The 23,998-nt window shown below is 40.0% G+C and overlaps 1 protein-coding gene across 2 annotated transcripts; it reads left to right on the forward strand.

Moving 5' to 3' along the window:
* The first annotated feature begins 8,858 nt into the window (after window positions 1-8,858).
* plpp7a (phospholipid phosphatase 7a (inactive)) lies at window positions 8,859-23,727 on the forward strand. 2 transcript variants are annotated; one of them, XM_029762033.1, is made up of 2 exons: window positions 8,859-9,487; window positions 22,103-23,727. In XM_029762033.1, the coding sequence occupies exons 1-2, from the start codon at window positions 8,995-8,997 to the stop codon at window positions 22,486-22,488; spliced, it is 879 nt and encodes a 292-aa protein (XP_029617893.1). In that variant the 5' UTR covers window positions 8,859-8,994; the 3' UTR covers window positions 22,489-23,727. The 2 variants fall into 2 exon arrangements, with proteins under 2 accessions (XP_029617893.1, XP_029617894.1); XM_029762034.1 differs by lacking the exon at window positions 8,859-9,487 and adding an exon at window positions 10,728-11,462.
* Window positions 23,728-23,998: the final 271 nt, after the last annotated feature.

The raw sequence follows: 23,998 nt of genomic DNA on the forward strand, positions 1-23,998 counted from the left end.
ATATTTGACAGAGGAAGAACAATGATTCCAAGCACTACCCTCCTTTTGAAGCTTTCAGTCTGTTGTTCGAACTCAATCAGCATGACAGAGTGATCTCCAGCCTTGTCCTCGTCAACACTCACACCTGTGTTAACTGACATGTCAGCTGGTCCTTTTGTGGCAGGGCTGAAATGCAGTGGAAATATTTTTTGGGGGATTCAGTTCATTTGCATGGCAAAGAGGGACTTTGCAATTAATTGCAATTCATCTGATCACTCTTCATAACATTCTGGAGTATATGCAAATTGCCATCACACAAACTGAGGCAGCATACATTGTGAAAATTCATATTTGTGTCATTCTCAAAACTTTTGGCCATGACTGTACAGAGAATGATTTATTTCAGCTTTATTTCTTTCATCACATTCCCAGTGGGTCAGAAGTTTACACATACTCAATTAGTATTTGGAAGCACTGCCTTTAAATTGTTTAACTTGGGTCAAACGTTTTGGATAGCCTTCCACAAGCTTCCCACAATAAGTTGGGTGAATTTTAGCCCATTCCTCTTGAGCTGGTGTAACTGAGTCAGGTTTGTAGGCCTCCTTGTTCACACACGCTTTTTCAGTTCTGCCCACAAATTGTCTGTAGGATTGAGGTCAGGGCTTTGTGATGGCCACTCCAATACCTTGACTTTGTTGTCCTTAAGCCATTTTGCCACATCTTTGCAAGTATGCTTGGGGTCATTGTCCATTTGGAAGACCCATTTGCCACCAAGCTTTAACTTCCTGACTGATGTCTTGAGATGTTGCTTCAATATATCCACATCATTTTCCTGCCTCATGACGCCATCTATTTTGTGAAGGGCACCAGTCCCTCCAGCAGCAAAGCACCCCCACGACATGATGCTGCTACCCCGTGCTTCACAGTTGGGATGGTGTTCTTCGGCTTGCAAGCCTCCCCCTTTTTCCTCCAAACATAACAATGATCATTATGGCCAAACAATCCTATTTTTGTTTCATCAGACCAGATGACATTTCTTCAAAAAGTGCGATCTTCGTCCCCATTTGCAGTTGCAAACATTAGGTTATGGAACATTGGCTTCTTCCTTGTTGAGTGGCCTCTCAGGTTATGTTGATATAGGATATCGTTTTACTGTGGATGTAGATACTTTTGTACCTGTTTCCTCCAGCATCTTCACAGGGTCCTTTGCTGCTGTTCTGGGATTGATTTGCTCTTTTCGCACCAATGTATGTTCATCTCTAGGAGACAGAACACGTCTCCTTCCTGAGCAGTTTGACGGCTGCATGGTCCCATGGTGTTTATACTTGCGTACTATTGTTTGTACAGATGAATGTGGTACCTTCAGGCGTTTGGAAATTGCTCCCAAGGATGAACCAAACGTGGAGGTCTACAATTTTCTTTCTGAGGTCTTGGCTGATTTCTTTTGATTTTTCCATGATGTCAAGCAAAGAGGCACTGAGTTTGAAGGTAGACCTTGAAATACATACACAGGTATACCTCCAATTGACTCAAATTATGTCAATTAACCTATCAGAAGCTTCTAAAGCCATGACATCATTTTCTGTAATTGTCCAAGCTGTTTAAAAGGCACAGTTAGCTTAGTGTTTTCTAGCTTCTGACCCACTGGATTTGTGATACAGTGAATTATAAGTGAAATAATCTGTCTGTAAACAATTGTTGGAAAAATTACTTGTGTCATGCGCAAAGTAGGTGTCCTAACCAACTTGCCAAAACTTTAGTTTGTTAACGAGAAATGTGTGGAGTGGTTGAAAAACGAGTTTTAATGACTCCAAACTAAGTGTATGTAAACTTCCGACTTCAATTGCACGTATCGTAGACTCGTCAACAGAGATTTTAGCATGTTCCAGCGATATCTGTAAGTCTTTAGCTGACACTAGGATTCTTCTTAACCTCATAGAGTATTCTGCGCTATGCTCTTGCAGTCATCTTTGCAGGTCAGCCACTCCTAGGGAGACAAATTATAGACAATTGGTCTTACCGTGGACTGATGAACATCAAGGCTTTCAGAGATACTTTTGTAACCCTTTCCAGTTTTATGCAAGTCAAAAATTCTTAATCTTAGTTCTTCTGAGATCTCACATCAGGCAATGCTTCATGTGAATAGCAAACACACATTTTGTGAGTGTTTTTTTATATTGCAGGGCAGCTCTAACCAACATCTCCAATCTCATTTATTAGCCTAGGGGTTCATATACTTTTTCCAACCTACACTGTGAATGTTGAAACGAAGTATTCAATATAGACAAGAAAAATACAATCATTTGTGTGTTATTAGTTTAAGCACAGTTTGTCTATTGTTGACTTAGAGGAAGATAAGATGACATTTTTTGACCAATTTATGTAGAATTCCAGGTAATTCCAAAGGGTTCACAAACTTTTTATTACAACTGTACAACTGTATATCATATTTGTATTGTGTATCCTGGCCCATTATGGTCAAGCTGGTCTGCTAAACCACACCCATCATGATCACATTTCCCAACATGCTCTATTGCTGTTACATTTTTAGAATTACATGTAGCCTACATTGATTGATTCATTTATAAATTCATTTATCTTATGCTACACAAAGATAAATAACATAAATCCAATCTGTTTGTTGGACTTATTTTACCCATTACTGAAATCGTTGTTCCAGTTTAGATGGTTTAGGTAGTCTCATTCATACATTTTTTCTAACCCTGGCAGTCATTCTGAATGCAGGTCGTGGCTGAATAAAAGTTCAAATTGTTGGATTGCCCTAATACACCTGGATTCCAATAGGAAATAAACATCTCTTTGCAAATCAGCTTATGCTGGTCACCAGCGAAAACACAACGAATGATGGTCTATGCTGTTTTTTTTCTGAAGGGAAAAGTCGTGCTATTTGTATTTGAGCAAAATGATTGGCCGTTCATTCAAGCACCACTACACTTCCACGAGTCACAACTACTCGAGCACTTGAGTAGTACAAAAGGTGATAGCTAACGTAAACTCACTCACTTTTGTAGATCGCGCTGGTCCATACAATTGACCTTATTTTAGTTCCCCAAAAAACGTAATACTTCCAGATCAGCTGTAATATCAATACCAATGTAAAGCACAATTTCTCCCCTTTCCAACAAAATCAATGATGAGACCTTCATGATGCCCATCACTGCATGATTCAAGAAGGCAATGAGCTTCGTCAGGTCTTTTTAAAAATGTCGGGTGGGGAAGCTAAATCATGTTGGGAAACGACTTTATTCACACTGTCGAACTTATCAGCTTGTCGCCTCTAAGATGTAAATAAAACACTATAAAGAGTTTATATAATGTGTCATTACATACCTATTTGAAGGTTTGTGTCGAATTTGAATCGGGTTTTTAGGGCGGTGCTAAAGTGATCTTCAGAAGTAAACAGCGGCTTTTGAGAGTCATGATAGCTTGCAGTGATGACACAAAAAATGCCTAGGTATCCCCCCTTACCCTGTCCCTGTCTCTTTCTTGATATTGAATGGTGAGAGAAGTGCTACACCTGGTGGAGAGAGGCTGTAAGACAAAATTTGTTGCTTTATGCGTGCTGTACGTTACGCCATGACACATCACGATGTAACATACAGCGTCGGAGAGGTCAGTTTTTTCTACTTCTACAATACAATAGAGCCATTACCATGTCAATCAACGCTTGAATAGAAACGTAGTTCACACCCCAGATTTTGATGTCAACACAGTCGCTACAGTCCCATTAGTTTTCTTTGGAGCCTCGTTTGAATGTCGTGGTTGCGCACATTTGTACGGAATGGGGTTAGTGTATATTACATTCACACAGTACATGCGAGCTGTCCTGCCTGAGCATAAAAATGTGCCCATCTATCTACTCGCTGAACTTATTTATTTTAGGGAAAGTGATTTACAAAAGTAAACCTTCAAAATGCTGGCTACTGTTGATAGTCTACAAAAATAAAATACACTTAAGCGTTCGTCTTGGCTAGTCTACTGTAGCCAGGTTGATATCTTTTTTGGAACACAATTGTCTTAAAGGGGCAGCGCCCCATTTCCGGGCCAATAGAAATTCTGTTCGGGGCAGTGAGAAAAAAGTTAACGTTAATGACCAGGTCATGAGATCAGGAAAAACTTTTGAACCTGTGCTCTGTAATTTTTATATCTTAATAATAGTCACTGATCGATTGGCTGAGGTTACTGTCAGTCATTTCAAATCAAATCGTATTCGTCATGTGCTTTGTAAACTACAGGTATAGATTAACAGTGAAATGCTCACTTATGGGCCCTTCCTAACAATGCCGAGAAATCAAATAGAGAAATAATAGAAAAGTAATAACACATAATAATAAATACTCAATGAATAACAATAACCTGGCTATAAATCAAATCAAATTGTATTGGTCACATACACATGGTTAGCAGATGTTATTGCAAGTGTAGCGAAATGCTTGTGCTTCAAGATCCGACAGTGCAGCAATATCTAACATGTAATATAACAATTCCATAACAACCACCTAATACACACAAATCTAAGTACAGGAATGGAATAAGAATATATATATAAATATGAGCAATGACAGAGCAGCATAGGCAAGATGCGATAGTAAAAACATACATTGAGGGAAAAAAGTATTTGATCCCCTGCTGATTTTGTACATTTGCCCACTTACAAAGAAATGATCAGTCTATAATTTTAATGGTAGGTTTATTTGAACAGTCAGAGACAGAATAACAACAACAAAATCCAGAAAAACGAATGTCAAAAATGTTATAAATTGATTTGCATTTTAATGAGGAAATAAGTATTTGGGCCCTTTGCAAAACATGACTTAGTACTTGGTGGCAAAACCCTTGTTGGCAATCACAGAGGTCAGACGTTTCTTGTAGTTGGCCACCAGGTTTGCACACATCTCAGGAGGGATTTTGTCCCACTCCTCTTTGCAGATCTTCTCCAAGTCATTAAGGTTTCGAGGCTGATGTTTGGCAACTCGAACCTTCAACTCCCTCCACAGATTTTCTATGGGATTAAGCTCTGGAGACTGGCTAGGCCACTCCAGGACCTTAATGTGCTTCTTCTTGAGCCACTCCTTTGTTGCCTTGGCTGTGTGTTTTGGGTCATTGTCATGCTGGAATACCCATCCACGACCCATTTTCAATGCCCTGGCAGAGGGAAGGAGGTTCTCGCCCAAGATTTGACGGTGCATGGCCCCGTCCATCGTCCCTTTGATGCGGTGAAGTTGTCCTGTCCCCTTAGCAGATAAACACCCCCAAAGCATGTTTCCACCTCCATGTTTGACGGTGGAGATGGTGTTCTTGGGGTCATAGGCAGCATTCCTCCTCCTCCAAACACGGCGAGTTGAGTTGATGCCAAAGAGCTCCATTTTGGTCTCATCTGACCGCAACACTTTCACCCAGTTGTCCTCTGAATCATTCAGATGTTCATTGGCAAACTTCAGACGGGCATGTAAATGTATTCTTGAGCAGGGGGACCCTGCGGGCGCTGCAGGATTTCAGTCCTTCACGGCGTAGTGTGTTACCAATTGTTTTCTTGGTGACTATGGTCCCAGCTGCCTTGAGATCATTAACAAGATTCTCCCGTGTAGTTCTGGGCAGATTCCTCACCGTTCTCATGATCATTGCAACTCCACGAGGTGAGATCTTGCATGGAGCTCCAGGCCGAGGGACATTGACAGTTCTTTTGTGTTTCTTCCATTTGCGAATAATCGCACCAAATGTTGTCACCTTCTCACCAAGCTGCTTGGTGATGGTCTTGTAGCCCATTCCAGCCTTGTGTAGGTCTACAATCTTGTCCCTGACATCCTTGGAGAGCTCTTTGGTCTTGGCCATGGTTGAGAGTTTGGAATCTGATTGATTGATTGCTTCTGTGGACAGGTGTCTTTTATACAGGTAACAAGCTGCGGTTAGGAGCACTCCCTTTAAGAGTGTGCTCCTAATCTCAGCTCGTTACCTTTATAAATGACACCTGGGAGCCAGAAATCTTTCTGATTGAGAGGGGGTCAAATACTTATTTTCCTCATTAAAATGCATTTTTGACATGCGTTTTTCTCAATATTTTTGTTGTTATTCTGTCTCTAACTGTTCAAATAAACCTAACATTAAAATTATAGACTGATCATTTCTTTGTCAGTGGGCAAACATACAAAATCAGCAGGGGATCAAATACTTTTTTCCCCCACTGTAGGTGCATGATAATGGTCCATTCTAAATCAAAACAAATTTCACACATATAGTATTTTCTATATGTTAAGACAATATTATATCAATAGTCTGATGGGTGACAATATTAGCCTACCACTTGTGAATTATACACTGCTCAAAAAATAAAGGGAACACTAAAATAACACAACCTAGATCTGAATGAATGAAATAATCTTATTAAATACTTTTTTCTTTACATAGTTGAATGTGCTGACAACAAAAATCACACAAAAATAATCAATGGAAATCCAATTTATCAACCCATGGAGGTCTGGATTTGGAGTCACACTCAAAATTAAAGTGGAAAACCACACTACAGGCTGATCCAACTTTGATGTAATGTCCTTAAAACAAGTCAAAATGAGGCTCAGTAGTGTGTGTGGCCTCCACGTGCCTGTATGACCTCCCTACAACGCCTGGGCATGCTCCTGATGAGGTGGCGGATGGTCTCCTGAGGGATCTCCTCCCAGACCTGGACTAAAGCATCTGCCAACTCCTGGACAGTCTGTGGTGCAACGTGGCGTTGGTGGATGGAGCGAGACATGATGTCCCAGATGTGCTCAATTGGATTCAGGTCTGGGGAACGGGCGGGCCAGTCCATAGCATCAATACCTTCCTCTTGCAGGAACTGCTGACACACTCCAGCCACATGAGGTCTAGCATTGTCTTGCATTAGGAGGAACCCAGGGCCAACCGCACCAGCATATGGTCTCACAAGGGGTCTGAGGATCTCATCTCGGTACCTAATGGCAGTCAGGCTACCTCTGGCGAACACATGGAGGGCTGTGCGGCCCCCCAAAGAAATGCCACCCCACACCATGACTGACCCACCGCCAAACCGGTCATGCTGGAGGATGTTGCAGGTGTTACGCCCCTGAAAAAGGGGAGAAATAATCACGAGTGATACGGTATTGTTTCCTCAATGAGAACTTTTACTGTAATCATTTTACCAAAGTAACACATTTTACAAAAGTAACACATTTTACAAAACAACAGATCTACAGGAAAGAGCTAGTGTTGTAGGGTACAAGGCTTATTCAAGTCACAACAGTATACTCTGTAATTCACTGAAACATACACTCATTTCAATATAACTGTCAAGCACAAAGCTTTAACTCAGTAAACCATAACTCAATTTATCAACAGTCAATAAAGTGTTTGAAAAACCATTACACAAATAACACCGCAAAATCGTATTAGCAACGCACGTTCATTCACGATCGACATAAAATGGCAGCTACTCTCAGAACGAAGCTAGCCTTAGCTGCAACCGAGCAGGGCTCATATTACTCTGCAAACGTAACTGTAACTTTCTCAAGATGTTACCAAGACACACCTTAAACACTCTTGACATGTTAGCGAGTTATTACATTTAAATGACTCTGTTTTATCATCAATAACATACCTGAAAAAGGGGAGAAATAATCACGAGAGTGATACGGTATTGTTTCCTCAATGAGAACTTTTACTGTAATGAGGAAAAGACCGCGATTTCCCCGCGAACTTGGGTGGAGACCAGAGCAATCGATCTCAGGCTCATAGATTAAAGAGCATTTAGTAGATCACAGATTAACACTTTTCCCCTTCAATTAGGCACCACAAAATAAAGTCATCAATATAACGTTTGCACATTCCTTTTACAATTCTTACCTTTTGTACACTTGATGGATTTTAACTTTAACACAATTATATGAATGTTATCCATCTCTATCAACTAATACAGAATGCATGATCTTTTTAACCCTAGATGTTTTAAGATCCTCACATACTATGAACTTACTAATACTTTTTAATGTATAACAGGCTATTAGTATTTCCTTTAACCTGTCACACAGGCAGCAGAACGTTCTCCACGGCGTCTCCAGACTCTGTCACGTCTGTCACATGTGCTCAGTCTGAACCTGCTTTCATCTGTGAAGAGCACAGGGCGCCAGTGGCGAATTTGCCAATCTTGGTGTTCTCTGGCAAATGCCAAACAACCTGCACGGTGTTGGGCTGTAAGCACAACCCCCACCTGTGGACGTCGGGCCCTCATACCACCCTCATGGAGTCTGTTTCTGACCGTTTGAGCAGACACATGCACATTTGTGGCCTGCTGGAGGTCATTTTGCAGGGCTCTGGCAGTGCTCCTCCTGCTCCTCCTTGCACAAAGGCGGAGGTAGCGGTCCTGCTGCTGGGTTGTTGCCCTCCTACTGCCTCCTCCATGTCTCCTGATGTACTGGCCTGTCTCCTGGTAGCGCCTCCATACTCTGGACACTACGCTGACAGACACAGCAAACCTTCTTGCCACAGCTCGCATTGATGTGCCATCCTGGATGACTCTATAGGAACTGAGAAGTGGTCTGTGGTCACCACCTGCAGAACCACTCCTTTATTGGGGGTGTCTTGCTAATTGCCTATAATTTCCACCTGTTGTCTATTCCATTTGCACAACAGCATGTGAAATGTATTGTCAATCAGTGTTGCTTCCTAAGTGGACAGTTTGATTTCACAGAAGTGTGATTGACTTGGAGTTACATTGTGTTGTTTAAGTGTTCCCTTTATTTTTTTGAGCAGTGTATATTAGCACTTGCGTTTTCCGCTAATGAAACATTAGCCGCTGAAATCGAGGAGACATGTGCAGTCATTCAGATACAAGGCAGTAGATCTATTTATAACTGACACTGAGTTGGCGCCTCAGAGCAACACTTGATCTCTCTGCAGACAACTCTTCACCATATCGGTAATAACGTCCCCGCTACATGGAAAGGGGGAATAGTCAGGTTTTGCTGATTTGATATCAGAATCAAAATGCCTATAAATCCAACCAGATCCAGGATAAGAGATCGGAATGACCCGATCAACAGACCCGAGTTTATGTCACTGAACCAGCCTCTCAGAAACAGCAACGAGCCACGGGGGACATTAAGACGGCCTGGTTCACTGAAACGCCAGTCAAGCCAACAGCAGCAGCAGCAGCAACCTCAAAATGTACAGCAGGAGCCACTTGAAAATAACACTGAGGAACGCAGAGAATCTGTTAAACTTCCAGAAGAGGATTGCATACAACTCAACCCCTCCTTTAAGGGCATTGCAATGAACTCTCTTTTGGCGATTGATATATGCATGTCCAAAAGGCTTGGGGTTTGCGCATATTCTCACTCCTCATGGGGCAGTGTGCGCTCCATGGTCAACCTGCTTGCAATCACTGGTCATGGCATCCCTTGGATCGTTGGCACAATTATATGTCTCACCAGAAGCAACACAATGGCAGGACAAGAAGTTCTGGTCAATTTGCTTCTTGGTAAGTGATTTAATTTTTCGATGTACCTTTTCTTCATCAAATGTCGCAGACTCGAATCATTCAAGCATAAGTGACACATCTTCACAGTGGTTTTTTCTGACTGATTTTAGTTTTCGTTCCCACCACTCTTGAGGAGTATTAATAGGCTGTTGTCTGTGCATTTAATTCCATACCTTGGGTGCAGCTTATTCAAATCAAATCAAATTATATGTGTCACATGCAATGAATACAACTGGTGTAGACTTTACTTCCCAACGATGCACAAAAATAAAATAGTAGCCTGAGGAATAAAACAAATACACAAGAATGGAGCTACCTGTACCAGATCAATGTGCAGAGGTATTTCAGGTAGATATGTACATAGGGCTGTTGCGGTGACTGCATTACCGCCACACTGGCAGTCACGTGTCATGAAGGCAGTCAAATTCCACATGACCGTTTAGTCACAGTAATTAGGCTTCTCCAAGCTATGATGCTGCTGCTGGTCATTAGTAGCCTACCAAACTTGCTCACTGCCTTGTACTCAGCACTCTATTGTCCATCTAATCACTCTGACATCAATGCAAATGTATTCTAAAATCTAATCAAACACTTTATGAGAGTCCATGCGCTCATGTTGCGCAACATTTCTATAGGCTATGCAATTGCGGGAGAAAACAGAGTGATGGCCACTAGTAAAAAGACGAGGATCCCATCAGCTTTCTATAGGCTAGGCCTACTATATTTATTTGAAAATAATCCACAGGGAAAAGCATCCTCAATTCGCTACTTAAGTGCATCGACGGCGTATGTTTTCCCACTGCCACTGTTTCGATATAGGTGCATGATAATGGTCCATTCTAAATCAAAACAAATTTCACACATATAGTATTTAGTATATGTTAAGACAATATTATATCAATAGTCTGATGGGTGACAATATTAGCCTATCACTTGTGAATTATATATTAGCACTGGTGAATGATGCCCAGTATAAGAAACAATATATTTTTTTGTTGTCGCCTTTTTCAATCATAGTCGCACACCTCATGTAGCCTGGCCCATAGGCCTATACGTTTTAATACGTTTTGTATCACAACTAAAGTGGCCAAATAACTTCTTCAAATTAAGCACATTAATATGCTTTACAAGGGGTGTAGAGCATAACTGACATAAGCAGCGCATGAGTTTCAAGTTTGGTGAAGATCATTTTCAACATAAAAATGCACCTTTATAATAGAAGCATTACATGCATAATTGCATTTGCGGTCACTTTTGATAATGGTGTTTTCCGCTAATGAAACATTTGCCGCTGAAATCGAGGTGACATGTGCAGTCACACAGATACAGAAGCAAGGCAGTAGATCTATTTATAACTGACACTGAGTTGGCGCCTCAGAGCAACACTTGATCTCTCTGCAGACAACTCTTCACCATATCGGTAATAACGTCCCCGCTACATGGAAAAGGGGAATAGTCAGGTTTTGCTGATTTGATATCAGAATCAAAATGCCTATAAATCCAACCAGATCCAGGATAAGAGATCGGAATGACCCGATCAACAGACCCGAGTTTATGTCACTGAACCAGCCTCTCAGAAACAGCAACGAGCCACGGGGGACATTAAGACGGCCTGGTTCACTGAAACCCCAGTCAAGCCAACAGCAGCAGCAACCTCAAAATGTGCAGCAGGAGCCGCTTGAAAATAACACTGAGGACCGCAGAGAATCTGTTAAACTTCCAGAAGAGGATTGCATACAACTCAACCCCTCCTTTAAGGGCATTGCAATGAACTCTCTTTTGGCGATTGATATATGCATGTCCAAAAGGCTTGGGGTTTGCGCATATTCTCACTCCTCATGGGGCAGTGTGCGCTCCATGGTCAACCTGCTTGCAATCACTGGTCATGGCATCCCTTGGATTGTTGGCACAATTATATGTCTCATCAGAAGCAACACAATGGCAGGACAAGAAGTTCTGGTCAATCTGCTTCTTGGTAAGTGATTTAATTTTTCGATATACCTTTTCTTCATCAAATGTCGCAGACTCGAATCATTCAAGCATAAGGGACACATCTTCACAGTGTTTTTTTCTGACTAATTTCAGTTTTCGTTCCCACCACTCTTGTGGAGTATTAATAGTCTGTGCATTTAATTCCATACCTTGGGTACAGCTTATTCAAATCAAATTATATGTGTCACATGCAATGAATACAACTGCGGTAGATTTCACTTACCAACGATGCACAAAATAAAATAAAAGCATGAGGAATAAAAAAATTACACAAGAATGGAGCTACCTGTACCAGATCAATGTGCAGAGGTATTTCAGGTAGATATGTACATAGGGCTGTTGCGGTGACTGTATTACCGCCACACCGGCGGACACGAGTCATGAAGGCAGTCAAATTCCACATGACCGTTTAGTCACAGTAATTAGGCTTCTCCAAGCTATGATGCTGCTGCTGGTCATTAGTAGCCTACCAAACTTGCTAACTGCCTGGTCCCTCTAATCACTCTGACATCAATGCAAATGTATTCTAAAATCTAATCAAACACTTCAGGAGAGTCCATGCGCTCATGTTGCGCAACATTTCTATAGGCTATGCAATTGCGGGAGAAAACAGAGTGATGGCCCCTAATAAAAGATGCGGATCCCATCAGCTTTCTATAGGCTAGGCCTACTATATTTATTTGAAAATAATCCACGGGGAAAAGAATCCTCCATTTGCTATTTAATTGCATAGATCACATGTATCTTTTCCCACTGTCCCTGTTTCAATACAGGTCCATTCTAAATCAAAACAAATTTCACACATATATTATTTAGTATATGTTAAGACAGTATTAAATCAAGAATAGTCTGATGGGTGACAATATTACCCTATCACTTGTGAATGATGCCCAGCATAAGAAACAATTCCTTTCTTTGTTGATTTTTTTCGAATCATAGTGTCACACCTCATGTAGCCTAGCCCATAGTCCTATATGTTTTAATAACATTTGTATCACAACTAAAGTGGCCAAATAACTTCAAATTAAGCACATTAATCAGCTTTACAAGGGGTGTAGAGCCTAACTGCATACATAAGCAGCACATGACTTTCAAGTTGGGGGAGGATAATTTTCAGCATAAAAATGCACCTTTATAATTGAAGCATTACATGAATAATTTAATTTGCGGTCACTTTTGATAATGGTGTTTTCTGCGAATGGAACATTCGATCTTGTAGCCTACTAACATGTGCACATTGCTGCGCTTATGTGAATAAATAATATTTTGTACTATGGGGGATAGTAAATTGACATAGGCTAGTGCTTTTGCATAAGAATTGCATAAGGACGCATACAGTTGCGTCCCCAATGTGTCTGTCTTCACTTATAGCCTGTTGCCTTTCAAGCAACTTTTTTCAAATCATCAGAGTGGCATCATGCAGCCTTACAATGTATTAAAAATCATCAAAACATGTAGCCCAACGTTTGTAGAACCGGTTAACTTACATTAATACATCTAAATTAAGCATATAGGAATATATAAACTACCGTTCAAAAGTTTGGGGTCACTTAGAAATGTCCTTGTTTTTGAAAGAAAAGCACATTTTTTTGTCCATTAAAATAACATCAAATTGATCAGAAATACAGTGTAGACATTGCTAATGTTATAAATGACTAATGTTGCTGGAAACGCCAGATTTTTCATGGAATATCTACATAGGCGTACAGAGGCCCATTGTCAGCAACTCCAGGATGCTGGCCTTCTAGGCAGAGTTGCGAAGAAAAAGCCATATCTCAGACTGGCTAATAAAAAGAAAAGATTAAGCTGGGCAAAAGAACACAGACACTGGACAGAGGAACTCTGCCTAGAAGGCCCGCATCCCAGAGTCGCCTCTTCACTGTTGACGTTGAGACTGGTGTTTTGCGGGTACTATTTAATGAAGCTGCCAGTTGAGGACTTCTGTGAGGTGTCTGTTTCTCAAACTAGACACTCTAATGTACTTGTCCTCTTGCTCAGTTGTGCATCGGGGCCTCCCACTCCTCTTTCTATTCTGGTCAAAGCCAGTTTGCGCTGTTCTGTGAAGGGGGTAGTACACAGCGTTGTACGAGATCTTCAGTTTCTTGGCAATTTCTCGCATGGAATAGCCTTCATTTCTCAGAACAAGAATAGACTGACGAGTTTCAGAAGAAAGTTCTTTGTTTCAAGGCATTTTGAGCCTGTAATTGTACCCACAAATGCTGATACTCCAGATACTCAACTAGTCTAAAGAAGGACAGTTTTATTGCTTCTTTAATCAGGACACAACAGTTTTCAGCTGTGCTAATATAATTGCAAAACAGTTTTCTAATGATCAATTAGCCTTTTAAAATGATAAACTTGGATTAGCTAACCCAATTTGCCATTGGAATACAGGAGTGATAGTGGCTGATAATGGGCCTCTGTGGGCCTCTGTACGCTTATGTAGATACTCCATAAAAATCTGCCATTTCAGCTACAAGTCATTTACAACATTAACATTAACAATGTCTACACTGTATTTCGGATCAATTTTATGTTATTTTAATGGACAAAAATGTGCTTTAAAAAAAAAAACAAGGACATTTCTAGGTGACCCCAAACTTTTGAATGGTAGTGTATTTCTTTGTTAACCACTCAACACAGAATAGCCACATGTGTGCACTCCCTCAAATCGTTTGGAGAAAATATCCTTTCTATTTTATTCAGCTTTGTTTCAATTGTATTCTTCATAATATAAAATAATGCCACGGAACTCTAAGAAAATCTTAACTGCTAAATTAACTAGTGTAGCCTTCAGCCATTTGGCATAGCCAGATCAGGACCTAACAGAAAGACAACTCAGAGTATGCTATTCTGTTCTTCTGAAATAGACTACATTTTCTTCATATGCTTCTTTAGACCTGTCTAAAATAAATCATGGATTTATTGTGAAGGTGTAGGCTATATTACATGGATTTATTATACTTTTTAAAATGTAGATGTTTCAAAGGTCTGCATCAGTGGCTTGTAGGCTATGTGTGTAAGCCAGAAGATGCTAAATGTGTTTATGTTAATTAATGGTCAATTACTGTGAGTGACAGTTATTTCCTTGACAATCACCGGCTGACAAAATTTTGTGACCGCCACAGCCCTATATGTACATGAAGGCAGGGTAAAGTGACTAGGCGTCAGGATAGATAATAATAATAATAATAATAAGAGTAAAATAAAGAACAGAGTAGCAGCAGGAAATGAAGAGTAAAAGTGTGTGTGTGCCTGTGCCTGTGTGTGTAATGTTTATGTACTGTTTGTGTTTTTGTGTTGTTTCAGTATGTGTGTGTGTGTGCGTATGTAGTGCATGTGAATGTGTGTGTTTTTTTGTGGGAGTGTCAATGTTGTGTGCATATATGGTGTGTATACACTGAGTGTACAAAACATTTGGAACACCTTCCTAATATTGAGTTGCAATCCACTTTGCCCTCAGAACAGCCTCAATTCTTCAGGGCATGGACACTACAAGGTGTCGAAAGCGTTCCACGGGATACTGGCCCATGTTGACTCCAATGCTTTCCACAGTTGTGTCAAGTTGGCTGGATGTCCTTTGGATGGTGGACCATTCTTGATAAAGTGTGAGAAACCCAGCAGCGTTGCAGTTCTTGACACACTCAAACCGGTGCACCTGGCACCTACTACCATACCCTGTTCAAAGGCACTTTAATATTTTGTCTTGCCCTATGAAAAGCACACATACACAATCCATGTCTCAAGGCTTAAAAATACTTCTTTATCCTGTCTCCTACCCTTCATCTACCCTGATTGAAGTGGATTTAACAAGTGACATCAATAAGCGACCATAGCTTTCACCTGGTCAGTCTATGTCATGGAAAGATCAGGTGATCCGAATGTTTTGTACACTCATTGTATATAGTCTAGTGAGTGTGCGTAGGGTCAATGCAGATAGTCCAGGTACCATTAATTGACTATTTAGCAGTGTGGCAGTCTTATGAATCGTAGATAGAAGCTGTCTCAGCCTGTTGGGCCAAGAAACTATTTATTTACTTAACCAGGTAAGTTGACTGACACCACATTCTTATTTACAACAAGTACCTGGGGAATAGTTACAGAGAAAAGGAGAATAATGGGCCAATTGGAAGCTGGGGATGATTAGTTGGCCATGATGGTATGAGGGCCAGATTGGGAATTTAGCCAGGACACCGGGGTTAACACCCCTACTCTTACGATAAGTGTCATGGGATCTTTAGTGACCACAGAGAGTCAGGACACACGTTTAACATCCAATCCTAAAGACGGCACCCTACACAGGGCAATTGGGATATTTCTTTAGACCAGAGAAAAGAGTGCATGCTGCTGACCCTCCAACACCACTTCTAGCAGCATCTAGTCTCCCATCTAGGGACCAACCTGGACCAACGCTGCTTAGCTTTAGAGGCAAGCCAGCAGTGGGATGCAGGGTGATATGCTCCGGTACCATTTTCCAGAAGGTAGCAGAGTTAATGGTCAAGGCGTGGGTGGCTGGGCGCAGTTGCATAAAACATCTTGTGTTTCCCTTAAGGAAAAATGTCCCCTTACCTAAGGGACTTGTTTAAGGGTGTTGCATAGAGCCCCTCAAACATTTCCTTAGGTAAGGGCATCATTTAAGGGTTTAATGGTAGTTTGAAGGCATGTAAAGCAGACAGTCTCTGGTTACGATGGAAATGACCTGATTCACTGAATGAACATCTCAAAGATATTTATTTTTGGAGATCACAAAATAGAACTTCTACATTCAAGACAGGATAAACTTGTTTCTATTACTTTCTAGCATGTCAAGCTAACATACTCAGTAGGTAGCTAGCTAGTCATCTAGCTTTGTAGCCATGGATTGTGCACCTTCCATTGTTTAGAGAAGTAGATACCTGAAACCATGGCAGAGGAAAGCAACATTCACCTACACAAATGCTGTTTACATTGATTTCCATACTGAATGAAGCACTTAAGGGACCTCATGGGAGCCATTTGTCACTTAATTTAAGAGGGACATTTTCCTTAAAATGTTTTGTGCTACTGACTTAAAGTTAAGGAAACTTTAAGGGAAAAGGTAAGAGAGAAATTTACTTAAGATGTTTTAGGCAACCAGGCCCTGGAGTCTTTGGCAATTTTTGGGGCCTTCCCCTGACACCGCCTGATATAGAGGTCCTGGATGGCAGGGAGCTCAGCCCCAGTGATATACTTGGCTGTGCACACCATCCTCTGTAGCGTTTGCGTTCAAGGGCGGTGTATTTGGTATACCAAGCGATGATGCAGCCAGTTAATATGCTCTTGATGGTGCAGCTGTCTAATTTTTTGAGGATCTGAGGGCCCATGCCAAATCTTTTCAGCCCCCTGAGGGGGAAGAAGTGCTGCCATGCCTGCTTTATGACTGTGCGGGTGTTTGTGGACCATGTTAAGTCTTTAGTGATGTGGAAACCAAAGAACTTTAAGCTCTCGACCCGCTACACAACAGCCCTGCCTTGCATGCGTTTTTTGTAGGTAGAATAAAAGTGGTCTAGAATTTTAGCTTCCTCTGGGTGAGGGGTTTTGTGTTTGTTTATGGCCCCATCCAGACGTGTCTAGGAAAGCTGTCTGTGATATCTGTGTCCTCAGTAAGCTCTCTCATGTTGAAACAGTTGGAATACTGGTCATGAGCCTGATTCACGATATAAAGAATGTTTTCAATAGGCTACCATCAGTTATAGACTGGCCACAGGGCAATTCTATCGTATGCCAGATGGGCTGCTACATATTCAGCCACATGGGCCTTTCTAATATTTTTTGTTGTATTATAATAATAATAATAATAATAATACAATGCTAATAATAGGGGCCAGTGTGGGGACTGCTTGTTGCAATTTTGATGAGGCTCTTGTTCAGGGCATGAATGGGATAACAAATCCAGTTGTTTGTGTCATCCGTAAAGAAGGCTTGTCTCTCAATTTAAAAAAATGTGTCAATACATTGCCACTTGATAACCAGCGCACTTCTGTATGTTGTAAAAGAGTCACACTGCCCATATCATTGCATAGTGCAGAAAATACACGAGAGTTCAGGGACCTTGCTTTAACAAAGTTAACCATTTTCCAAAATGTCTTTCAAGTTGTCAGGCATTCCCTTGGCAGCATGAGCCTCTCGGTGGATGCTGCAGTGTACCCAAGTGGCGTCGGGAGCAATTGCTTGCACGTTACCACTCCACTATGTCTCCCTGTTATGGGCAGCAGCTACGTTTGGCTACATACGGACTATTAGTGGAATTCCCGAGAGAGAGTAACAGTAAATGTGATTGGATGTTAATTATTTGACTAGGCTACCTGTATTTAACATTGTGTTGTTATTTCGCTGAACACTAGATGGTTAAAAAAAAATGTAGTAGTGAAACGAGGCTACTCAGGTGAGAAAAAAACCTCACCCAAATGTATAGCACCGTTGAAAAATATAAATGGACTGTTTGAAAATGTGAAGAATGTTTTTTAAATATATATTATACATATAATTTCTTTAATGTGAATCACATTTTTATTTGGTGTACCCCGATGGCATTGCGCGTACCCCTGGGGGTAACACAATTTGAAATATAGATCTTGATAGCTATCACAACATTTAAAGGAACAACCTCTTAATTGTTTTTTTTCTTCATTAAATGCAACTAACTGGATTCATGTCAACTACTTCAGAGACCATAAAAGGCATTTCATTTTTAAATCTATTGTCCAACAAATGTTTAAAGGCCTTGCTTGTTTAATTATCAATGACAATATTATCCAAATATATAATACAAATCTCCAAAGTTATTTTTGTTTTATAGCATTATATATTGCTCCAATTTAATTAGCATATTTTTGTTAGCATTTTGTAGATATTCAGAAAATGAATCAACCTTTATAAAGCAAACATCATCCCTTCGGTCTAGCACAGCAAATACTTAAATAGTTTAAGCATATGTTGCAGAACAGTGATTCAAATAAGATTTCTGAATATTGACAAAAAATATATATTTATTTAACCTTTATTCAACTTGGCAAGTCAGAACAAATTCAGATTTACAATGACGGCCTACCAGAAGGCAAAAGGCCTCTGCTGGGACTAAAAATAAATTAAATAAAAATATAGGACAAAACACACATCACAACGAGAGACAACACAACACTACATAAAGAGAGACCTAAGACAACAACATAGCATGGCAGCAACACATGATAACACAGCATGGTAGCAACACAACATGACAACAACATGGCAGCAGCATAACATGGTAGCAGCACAAAACATGGTACAAAAATTATTGGGCACAGACAACAACACTAAGAAAGGTAGAGAGACAACAATACATCACACAAAGCAGCCACAACTGTCAATAAGAGTGTCCATGACTCTTTGAATGAAGAGGTTGAGATAAAACTGTCCAGTTTGAGTGTTTGTTGCAGCTCGTTCCAGTCGCTAGCTCCAGCGAACTGAAAAGACAAGCGATCCAGGGATGTGTGTTACTTATTTGCCTCAACAAGAGCCAGTCAGCCTGAGTATGCGTGTGCCGAGCCTTTCGCCAAATGAAATTCTTGAGGTGGAGTAACTCTGCAAGATCACGGTCGAACCAGGGGCTAAACCTGTTTTTAATTCTCATTTTCTTTATGGGTGCGTGTTTGTTAACAATATCACTAAAAATATCAAAAAATAAGGTCCAAGTGTCTTCAACAGAGGGGATCAAATTGATTCTATACCAATTTACAGAGGCCAGGTCATGAAGGAAGGCTTGCTCATTAAAGTTTTTTAGCAAGCGTCTATGACAAATCAGGACAGGTCGTTTCACTGAGCAGCCATTACGAACACAGGCTGTAAAACAGTGATCACTAAGGTCATTACAGAAAACACCAGACTGATACCGATCAGGATTATTTGTGAGGATAACATCTAGGAGAGTAGCCTTTTCTGGGTGTTTTGGAGTCATGCCTTGTGGGATTGGTAATAATCTGAGAAAGATTTAGGGAGTCCCATTGCTTTAGGACTTCGTCAGGTGGTTTAAGCATGTCACAGTTTAGGGGGATTAGCCATCAGTGACGGAGTTGACCAGCCACTGACGGAGTTGACAACAAATACTCAAAACAGACATATTTTTGCTTCCAAAAATAAAAGTTCAATTCAAACATAAGTAAAATATGGAAAATTAGTAATTTGACAATCCACAATAACAACAATTATATCAGGTGTTTTGGCATCTGATAGGGACAGTCTAGCAGAGTCTATGATTTACAGAGTTGACAAAAGTGACATTTTTCTTATTCATTCAAGTGTTATACAAAGTGCCAATTTAGTTTTTGCTCACTTGCTTTATGACTCTGAAAACTAAATAAAATAAACATAACTGAACCAAAATTAATATCCTATCAGGGAGATGGAGTTGACAGTTTATGATTGTGACCATGGTGATTTCAATATTGTTTGTTTAAATCTATCAAAAGTAGAGAACTTTACAGACCATGAGTGGTCTTGTGGCACTACATGTAATTAGGGGTCCTTATGCTGTAACTGACCCTGCTCATTCCTGAATAATTCAGTATTTTTAACAAATCTGACGGAGTTGACCAAATCTCTGTACACGTTTTTGTAATTACAGAAATATTATTTAAATTCACAGAAGGCTATTGCAAGAAACTACATAACATCCTTTTCCAGTTAATATTCATTATTGCCAGTTCTTTCATTTTAAACACTTTTTTTGTGCAGAGTTTGAAATTGGGCTCCTCTGCTCGGGACAACGGCATTTCCGCGCATAGAGCCGACATTGAAATGAATAATATAGAAAATATTTTACAATTCCCAAAATAAATACTTATCCTTATAAATTTGCCCTTGGTGTTTTCAACTGTAAAAGTTACATTTCCGTCGGTCAAGAATCCCTGCTGTCTATGAGGCAATTTTCCGACTGTCTCAAAATATAGTGCCTTCATGGAGTATTCAGTAGCCTGAATTCCAAATTGATTACATTTTACAATACCCCATAATTGCAGAAATATCTCATGTACATAAGTATTCCCACCCCCTGAGTCAATACATGTTAGAATCACATTTGGCAGTGATTTCAGCTGTGAGTCTTTCTGGGTAAGTCTCTATTGTACATGGATTGTACAATATTTGCACATTATTCTTAAAAAAAATATTCAAGCTCTGTCCAACTGGACAGTTTTGATGTAAATCGGCTTGAAAATGTATGGCAAAACTTGAAAATGGTTGTCTTGCAATGATCAACAACCAGTTGGTTGTTGATCATTGCAAGACAACCATTTTCAAGTTTTGCCATACATTTTCAAGCCGATTTACATCAAAACTGTAACTAGGCTACTAAGCAAATCCAGTGAAAAGCTAAGCACAGGCTAAATTATAGAGGAAAACCTGTTTCAGATTGTTTTTCAACAGACACTGGGAGACAAATTCACCTTTCAGCAGGACAATTACCTAAAACACAAGGCCAAATATCCTTGTGCTTTAGGTAATTGTCCTGCTGAAAGGTGAATTTGTCTCCCAGTGTCTGTTGGAAAACAATCTGAAACAGGTTTTCCTCTAGGATTTAGCCTGTGCTTAGCTCTATTCCTTATCTTTTTACCTTAAAAAAAAAAACCCTAGTCCTTGCCGATGACAAGCATACCCATAACATGATGCAGACACCACCATGCTTGAACATATGCGGAGTGGTACTCAGTGATGTATTGTGTTGGATTTTCCCCAAACATAACGCTTTGTATTCAGGACATAAAGTAAATTTCTTTGCCACTTTTTTTGCAGTTTTACATAAGTAACTTATTGCAAACAGAATGCATGTTTTGGAATATTTTTCATTCTGTACAGGCTTCCTTCTTTTCACACTGTCATTTAGTTTAGTATTGTGGTTGTATTGTGTGTTGTGTTGTTGATCCAGCGTCAGTTGTCTCCTATCACAGCCATTAAACTCTGTAACTGTTTTAAAGTCACCATTAGCCTCATGGTAAAATCCCTGAGCTGTTTCCTTCCTCTCTGGCAACTGAGTTAAGGACACCTGTGTTTTTGTAGTGACTGGGTGTATTGATACACCATCTCAATTTAATCAATTTTAAATGAAGACTAACACAACAAAATGTGTAACTGACAATAACTGATTCATTATAAATTGATATTAACATATTATAAACAGTTCATGGATACTGACAAGGCTTTTAATGGATTATGAGATCATAATAAAGGGATAGTTCAGCCAAATTACGCTTTGGTTTCCTTAACCTATTAGCAGTCTATGGACAAGGTAAGACAGCAATTCACGCTTTGGTTTTGTTTACCTGGCCACTATCTGCAATGCTATTTTTTGGGCATTTTTGTCCAAAAACCAATGCAAGTCAACTGCTCTCCAGACCCTATAAACCCCTTTGTGTGATTGGTACTGTAGGCTAGGCTAGATGGGCTGGAATCTACAAACAGGGACAGATTTGGGGCATGCCAACTTTAAAAACAAGTGATTGGCACTGGTAAAACTTGTACAGGTCCTGACTCAGATACACATGCTGTATATACCCTACTGTCTATCATCTAGGTCTAGGATGTTTTCTGTTAATCCTTTACGCTAACACATAATTTCCTCTCCCTCCTCAGCACTTTTACTGGATGTAATGACCGTCGCCGGAATGCAGAAACTCGTGAAGCGCAAAGGACCCTGGGAGATGACGCCTGGCCTCTTTGATTACATAGCGATGGACATTTACTCTTTCCCAGCAGCACATGCAAGCCGGGCTGCCATGGTATCCAAGTTCCTTTTGTCACACTTAGTGCTCGCTGTCCCTCTGCGCATCTTACTGGTGCTGTGGGCTTTCCTGGCCGGCATGTCCCGCATCCTTCTTGGCCGCCACCACCTGACAGATGTGGGATTTGGTTTTGCATTGGGCTATCTCCATTTCAATCTAGTTGAAATGGTGTGGCTGCCCTCCAACACTTGCCAGACTTTGATCTCCATCGGGAAACTCACTTGGATCCCCCTCTAATGACAATATCAGCATTTTAGGCAACCCACAAAAGCTTGACATCCTCCTATCCCTCAGTCCCTATTTTTGTTACATTTTTCTGGCACAGCCCCTCACTGGCCCTCATGTCATTTTAAATAGAAGTCTATGAACACATAATGTATGTTAATCACATTTACCCCTAGATAATAAGGTTATTTTCAGCTTTAAATGAATTTCTTTCTCCAGTGTAAATGCAGTATGCAAGGAAATTAATGCATCCTTGTGACACATTTCCGATGCCTTTCTGACTAGGGTTTATTTATTACATTTTGATCCGCAATTTTTTGTTTTGTCAACATTTATGACAATTCATTTTTTACTATAAAAAAATGTTTTTAACACTCATTCTCTGCACCTGAAAGTGTATGTATTTAAAAATTGCAAGTATCAGTAAAACAGTCATAAGCTATCAGGGATTTTGTGAAAGACACACTTTTACATCACTCACTATCAGATATTTTGTGTACAGTATGCAGGAGAAGATACAGGTAACTGCCAAAGTAAACACTTGAGTAAATGAGGGACGCAAAGTATATTGATAGCAGATGCTTCCACCGAAGTGTGGTTCCTGAGTTAAAAAAGCAATTAACATCCCATCATGCTTCGGGTCATGTATAAAATGCCCAGTTGCCCATTACTTTGGCTAACATGGCAAGATGAAGAGATCTCAGTTACTTTGAAAGAGGGGTGTCAAAAGAGCATTATCAGGCCCAAGGACCCCCAGCAAAAATATGTATTTTCTTCACTACTTTAATTTATCTGCAGTCCATATTTAGCCTTACAACTAAGTGTTTTACCATTTTCTTTTTAGGACATTTAGGGATACAATTAGAATAATTTGACATAAACAGTTGCATTCATAAGTTTTATTGACAAATGTCAATAAAAAATGTTGGTCTGCCAATCAAAAACCTGACTAAATTAATTTCTAAGAATGCTGTAAGTACAGAAATTGTTTACTCAGTGGGAAATGAATATCCAACTATTGTGTGGCTTGTGAGCATCATATAGAATTGAAGTCGGAAGTTTACGTACACTTAGGATTGAGTCATTAAAACTTGTTTTACAACCACTACACACATTTCTTGTTAACAAACTATAGTTTTGGCATGTCGGTTAGGACATCTGCTTTGAGCATGAAAAATTTTTGCATGAATTTTTTCCAACAATTGTTTATAGACAGATTATTTCACTTATAATTCACTGTATCACAATTCCAGTGGGTCAGAAGTTTGCATACATTAAGTTGACTGTGCCTTTAAACAGCTTGGAAAATTCCAAAAATTATGTCATGTCTTTAGAAGCTTCTGATAGGCAAATTTACATAATTTGAGTCAATTGGAGGTGTACCTGTGGATGTATTTCAAGGCTTACCTTCAAACTCAGTGCCTCTTTGCTTGACATCATGGGAAAATGAAAATAAATCAGCCAAGACTTGAGAAAAAAGACCTCCACAAGTGTGGTTCATCCTTTGGAGCAATTTCCAAAC

Source organism: Salmo trutta, chromosome 9 (assembly GCF_901001165.1).
Source record: "Salmo trutta chromosome 9, fSalTru1.1, whole genome shotgun sequence".
Taxonomy (NCBI): domain Eukaryota; kingdom Metazoa; phylum Chordata; class Actinopteri; order Salmoniformes; family Salmonidae; genus Salmo; species Salmo trutta.

What these genes read in the sequence shown, in the direction of transcription:
- plpp7a (XM_029762033.1), top strand. Translation starts at nt 8,995, where the DNA reads ATGCCTATAAATCCAACCAGATCCAGGATAAGAGATCGGAATGACCCG. An exon ending in TCTGGTCAATTTGCTTCTTG is followed by an intron (nt 9,488 to 22,102) that starts GTAAGTGATTTA and finishes CTCCCTCCTCAG; the next exon opens with CACTTTTACTGGATGTAATG.